The sequence below is a fragment of the Triticum dicoccoides genome, chromosome 5B, assembly GCF_002162155.2.
Source record: "Triticum dicoccoides isolate Atlit2015 ecotype Zavitan chromosome 5B, WEW_v2.0, whole genome shotgun sequence".
NCBI lineage: Eukaryota > Viridiplantae > Streptophyta > Magnoliopsida > Poales > Poaceae > Triticum > Triticum dicoccoides.
In genome coordinates, this window is record NC_041389.1 from 503,667,145 (window position 1) to 503,673,100 (window position 5,956).

Genomic DNA, 5,956 nt, shown 5'->3' on the forward strand with positions numbered 1-5,956 from the left:
GTGACATTTATTAAGTTAACCCTGTAATTTAAGAGGGGGGGGGGGGGTAGCATATAGAAAAAGGTCTTGTAGGAGAGGAGCGTTTTGGTGGACGAGCTCCATGCAGGCCGCTATCTGCGCCGGTCGCTCTGGCGTCGCGATGCGTGGCCCCTGCTCTTTTTGCTATATACAAGCTCTATTAGCTGGAAATACGGCTGTGCCACCTACTCATGTTGAGAGTTTGTACGTGGGCCTACGGCTTTGCTGCTGCGCGCGTGCATAAGATGTTTTGCCTGTGCGGCTTTGAATTTGGCCCACTTCGCTGGCGCAGGTGGGGGAAATAAATGTATTTTCCTGGCCCGTGCAGCGACAGAGATGCCCTTTAAGCGATGGGTGGCCTGTTTGGGCAGTCGACCTACACACCGTCCAGGGGCGAGCGCCGCTTCTTGCCATGGACGGCATGGAGTTCTTCTTCAAGGAATCTGGAGCAGGTTAATCTTCTGAAAAAAACCTATTTCTTGTCTAAGTTTCGGTTATTTGGGAGTGATTTGTTAAGCTGGAGTTCGATGGATTGAAGTTTCCCCTGTCTTGTTCTTCTAAAAAAATCAGATCTGGCTGGCTCTCGATTGCCTGTGCAGGCTCGTACGGCGTTTGGACGGAGGGGTTGTCTATAGAGAGCTAGTTGTCGGCGCGCAACTGACTAAGGGCGGCACGAGTGGAACTGCTGATGCGGGCGAGGAGTTGATTTCTTCTCTGCCATTGGGACGAGCTGGAGGCCACATGGATTACGAAGGGGGAGGAGAGACCGACAAAGGGATGGGCGATTCATGCGACACGGGAGCTGCAAACATAGCGTGTGTTGCCGCGGACCAGGATGCAGACGAAAAGGGCGTGGGAGTATCCAATACAGATCAATCTTGTTGGACCAGGAGGTTATTTTGTTATCCCTCACCTTGTAGCTGTTTTCTTCTTGTTGATAATTTTGACCTGAAATATATGCTTTATCAGCTTGCTGGTAGTCTTGTTGTAGTGCTGTTCATCAGTTCGTTTTGATTTATTTGGGCGGTGCACATACTGAAAATTAGTCAGAGAGTATGAGCATTGAAATAACGAGAAGAGGTAAGCTACATTGTAGTGGCCAACATGCGGTAGCAGCACACCATGAACGCTGACTTACAGATTAAAAATTTAAATAACATGGTATGACGATTTCGACACATGGCTAATGACTCAGTTCACAAAAAAAGGGTGGGTTTGCAGACCAAAAATGGTTGCTGCTATCTGCTGTTTTTTTTTGTTAAAATTAAAATTTTCTGAGTCTGCACCTGCTACTTGCATGGCAATACATATATCTTCAGTAATTATATTCCCACAAATATTCCTGATTTTGCTATGTATAACACCAAAAAGATGTGGGCTGTGAGCCCATCGTCACCACTCTGTTTTTTGTGTCCTTTAGTGAATTCAGTCATGATTAGTTTGTGTGCCATTTTTCATAGAGTCAGAGTTGGGAAGGTGTTGTTGCATTGTTCCTGTTGAGAAGAGCTAATTTCCCTTTTATGCGGTCGTCATTTGCAGGGCGGGATTGTCCTGAAGCAAATATCCCAATTGAGGTGCATGCCTCACAGGTTTATACCAGGACAATGTTTGAGAAAGTTGGTGAAGCACTGTATGAATGTGGGTGTATGATCTCATGGAAGTCAGGCCATGCTTGGAGTACATTGCTAGGCACATCAAGTTCCAGTCAAGGGAAAAATGGTGCAAGAATGAGTTTGTGATCTCCGCGAGTGAGACAGCTGATGAGTTCAGGAGTGTGGAACATTTGAGCACTATGTAATGGTTTGCAGCCATGCACTTAAACAGTTCCTCCCTGTTATTCACAATCAGTTACTGTAGAGTGACATGGTTTGGAAAAACACCGGAAACTGACATTTCTCTGTATGATGTTCTTCAGGTCATGATACACCTAAAACTACATGAGCTCCCTGCGAAACATGTATCGAAGCGATGGACTAGAGCTGCAAGAGATATACTACCACCGGAGTATTTGCGCTACCAAAAGGATCGTGAGCCGCTGAAGTATTCTTCTCGTCGACACAACACTTTGTACCTGTTGGCACTCGATATCGTTAAGTTAGGCGACAGTAATGTGGAAGCGTATGCACTTGCTATGGAGAAAATGCGAGATGTCAAAGTGTTGGTCGAGCCAGTTTCCGCCGTGAGGGATGGGCTTGGTTTGTTTGATAGAGAGCTGGCAGCAGATTCAGCTGGCTTTGGCGTTGGTAACAAGCACCACTTTGGCCGAACCGAGTCTGAACACACCATTTCGCAAGGATCAGATGTATTCCCAGCACCGTCGAGGAAACGACCGGCTGGGTGTCCAACAACCAGTCGTGACAAGGCTCCATATGAACAACCATCAAAGAGAAGTAGATTATGTTCTATATGCATAATTTAGGGACACAAGAGCACAACATGCCCAGCCAGGGGAGATCTGCCAAAGGCACCTAAGAAATCTTCTCGCTGCTCAAGATGTGGGTTAACAGGGCACATGAAGAACACATGCAGCAATCCACCTATGGTCTGGAAAAACTAGATTTTAGTGTTGTTTCCTGATACTATGGATTTGCTTATGTGGCACTTTGTTATTAGAAACCGTACCTTATTTGTGTAAGGCATAAAAAAATGGTGTTTGTGCTTGTCTGATACTATGCATTCTTGTGTGGGTATGGTCAAAAACATTATTAGTTCCCAGATGAACTTCGTTATATATGCTCGTGTGTGTGGCCGAACTTGAGAAATTCAGCTCAGATGGTGGTTCGTCCTTGACAGCCTGTCAGCGTGCCCATGTTCTTCTGTGTGAGTGAGTGATGCTAGCACTGGAGGGACATGATGGGTGAATGGATCGCACATCTAAACAGCCTGTCAGCGACATGGGATGCTACTGTAGGTAAATATGGAATACGGTGTGGGTGTTACAGTTGTGAGCTTGAATACATGACATAAATGCGTCTCTGCACCAGCTTGAATCGATTACTGACGACCATGATACCGAGCTGCATGGAGCTCGGCCTCCAAACAGCATTTTCGGTCTTGTAGTGACTAAAAACCCTTAAAATATTTATCTTTCTTGTGTCACTTTGGAGCCGTGCAAGATGAAAGTTTCATGCATAGTTTTGCATGAGAGAAAGAAGCGATGAATCTTCTTTTCAACTCTGTCTCCCCCACTTCAGTCGTTTGTGATAAAACCTATCTAAATCGAAGAGCCAGCCCCTAGCTTTCTAATACTGAAACCAGCGTACCATCGATGTATTGGCTTATAGAGAGCCCATTAGATTGATCTTAAGCTGGTTCCCTTGAACCAAACATTCATGATTCATCTCTAGGAGCACAAGATACGCCAATACAGGACATGTATGCACGTATATATTACACAATAGTATAACAAACACTCCCTAAAATGGAAAAAAGATCAACAGTTTAACAAGCACATAACACTAGTAACACACGCGCATACATATACTCACTCCGTAAGTATAGATCCAAACAAGCTTTTCACTGGTCACTGTTTACAATATACTATATGGGTATTAGAATTTATTCCATGGACGACACGCAGCAAAGGCGCCAGATTTACGATGCATGGCATCTATCGTACGCGAGAGTTGTCTCGTGATGTACCTGCTCACGAGATAACGTAGGGGAGCTCTAGGCTCTATAGCTAGGCGCTGTCGCGTAGCCGCTGAAGCAGCGCGGAGCGGATGGCGGCGCCGTCATCGTGCTGCAGCGCGGCCGGCACGTCCACCACGACGTCCTGCACCGTCGCGCCCTGCACGCGGCTCACGCACGCGTGCTGCACCTGCAGCTCCAGCGACCGGAGCGCGCTCATCAGCCGCGCCGGCGCGTGCGGGGCGGACCCCGCGGCCGTGGTCACGCGCACCGCCGCCGCGTCCCGCCCCACCATCCGCACTTCCACCGTCTCGTCTCCTGCTAGAAAGTGCTGGAAGGAGGCGCCGCCACCGCCGAGGGAGGCCGAGTTAGTGTCCCACCTCGCGGCGGCCGCCTGCTTGCTCTCGTCCTCGAGCCGGGCAACGCGGGCGCGCAGCTCGGCGATGTATGCGGCGGCGTCGGCGAGGAGGGAGGCCTTGTCCATGCGGGACACGGTGGGGACGGCAGCGCGGAGGTCGCAGAAGCGGCGGTTCAGTTTGTCGCGGCGCTGCCGCTCGGCCTCCACGTGGCTGACAGTGGGGCCCTCGGGGCGTGGCCCGGGCTTCCTGCCACGCCGCTTGGGCGCCGGCCGCGGCGTCGACTCCGTGGAGGCAGGGAGGCTCGCCGCCGGCAGCTCCGAGAGCTCGGAGTCCGTGGACAGCAGGGACCCCGCGGGCCACAGGTCCCCCGCGTCCTCGCTCTTGGCCGGCACGACGACGTCGCGGAGCAGCCATTGCTCGGGGACCTCGCAGGAGGCGAACTCGATAAACTGGTGGTGGGGGTGCTCGTACTGGCCGGACGGCGGCGAGACCGGGAAGAAGGAGGAGCACGGGGAGAGCAGCTCGTCGTCCATAGCCGGCGGGAGGTGCGTGCGTGTCGCTCCAAGAACTCGCAAGTGGAGATGGCAGATGCGTACCTGTTGTTCCACTCCGCTATGACCATGTATTTATACCGGTGGCACATTAGCGTTTGAGACCTTGCATATACGTTTATCTCACGGAAATGGCCTCTGTCGTTTTCGTTTCATCTTTGCCCCGCAAAAAACATGTCCGTGTGGGCCCGGGCTTGAGATCTTGAAGGAACCAATAGATGACAATTAGGTTAGCTAGCAGTTGTGTAGTCACTAATCAGTTAGTCGTCACTATGTGAGAAAACGAGAGAAGAAACGAGCAAGTTAAATTGCAGTGGTGAGCTAGACAACCAGTGACCTGCACATACATATTGAAAATGGATAGTCACTAACTCACCAGAAAGTCATTTTCTTTCAAAAGAAAAGAAAAAGAAAGTCATTTTTTGGTGCTGAAATGACCTTTTGGGACCCCGGGGAGTGATTTTTTTGCGAGAAGGATCTAAAAGTTCACCGAAAATACAAAGCATCTCAAACATAATATGCCGCCAGAACAAACCGTCCACGCGCCACTGTCGCTGCTACTAAATCGGAGCCGGCTCGACCATGTTGATGACAGCGGGGAAGTCTTCATGCATATGCCCCTAAGGACCAGCACCCTGGAGCCACAGTCGTCGCCATTGAACCCTTGGATAGATCTGAAGCACCTGGCACCAAACGACACCACGTGACGAGAAACCCAAACATCACCGCCCAAAGAAGATGACATATGTCGGAGCTCCGTCGACTATGTCCAACGGACGAACTTGAGGAGAATCAAAGCCCAGAAGACAAAGTCGAAGAAAAAGCATCGTTGTCTGCTTGAACGCCACACCTGCGAGGACTAAAAAGCCTAACATAAACTACTAACCGGAGCGAACGCACCAGGATTCCCCTTCCCCCACCGGCCTTCGAAGCGGCAGGCAGAGGGGAGGTGAAGCCACGGACTCGCTGATGATGAGTGGATGTGAGAATTTGCCCTAACCACATAGGGTTAGGGATGAAACGACCTGCCCACAGTTTTTTTTACGTGCGGGAAATGACCATGACCGAGTATTTTAACATAAAACACAACATTGAAATTTTAAAACCATGGAAAATCATGCATGTAGAGGATGGATTCAAGTATATATGTGCAAGTTAACTTTGAAACTTAAACATAACCATCTATGAGTAGGAAAAAAATCAGAAGATTGTTGTTTCGAGATCAGTTTTTGTGCTTACATTGTGCTTTGACCAATTTGCTATCTCCAACGTCGACCCCAAAACCTCCTGCATCCGTCCAGAATGTGTTGTACGGACCGCAGAAGTCGTCCAACGCAGTCCTCTATCGGTGTGCGGCGTGGTCCGGACGCGTTTTCTCTCGCAAACCGGAGACAAACT

At 49.6% G+C, this 5,956-nt stretch overlaps 1 protein-coding gene and 1 long non-coding RNA gene across 3 annotated transcripts; one reads left to right on the top strand and one right to left on the bottom strand.

Annotated features, from left to right (window-relative positions):
• Positions 1-335: 335 nt before the first annotated feature.
• On the top strand, positions 336-2,765 carry LOC119311180. 2 transcript variants are annotated; one of them, XR_005150911.1, is made up of 4 exons: positions 336-470; positions 618-911; positions 1,558-1,812; positions 1,934-2,764. It is a non-coding gene; the product is annotated as an uncharacterized LOC119311180 (long non-coding RNA). The 2 variants fall into 2 exon arrangements; XR_005150912.1 differs by having other exon boundaries at positions 340-470; positions 589-911; positions 1,934-2,765.
• A 668-nt stretch (positions 2,766-3,433) lies between these two features.
• On the bottom strand, positions 3,434-4,590 carry LOC119305901 (transcription factor MYC2-like). The gene has a single exon (XM_037582298.1). It carries the CDS (start codon positions 4,538-4,540, stop codon positions 3,701-3,703), a length of 840 nt encoding a protein of 279 aa, XP_037438195.1. The 5' UTR covers positions 4,541-4,590; the 3' UTR covers positions 3,434-3,700.
• Positions 4,591-5,956: the final 1,366 nt, after the last annotated feature.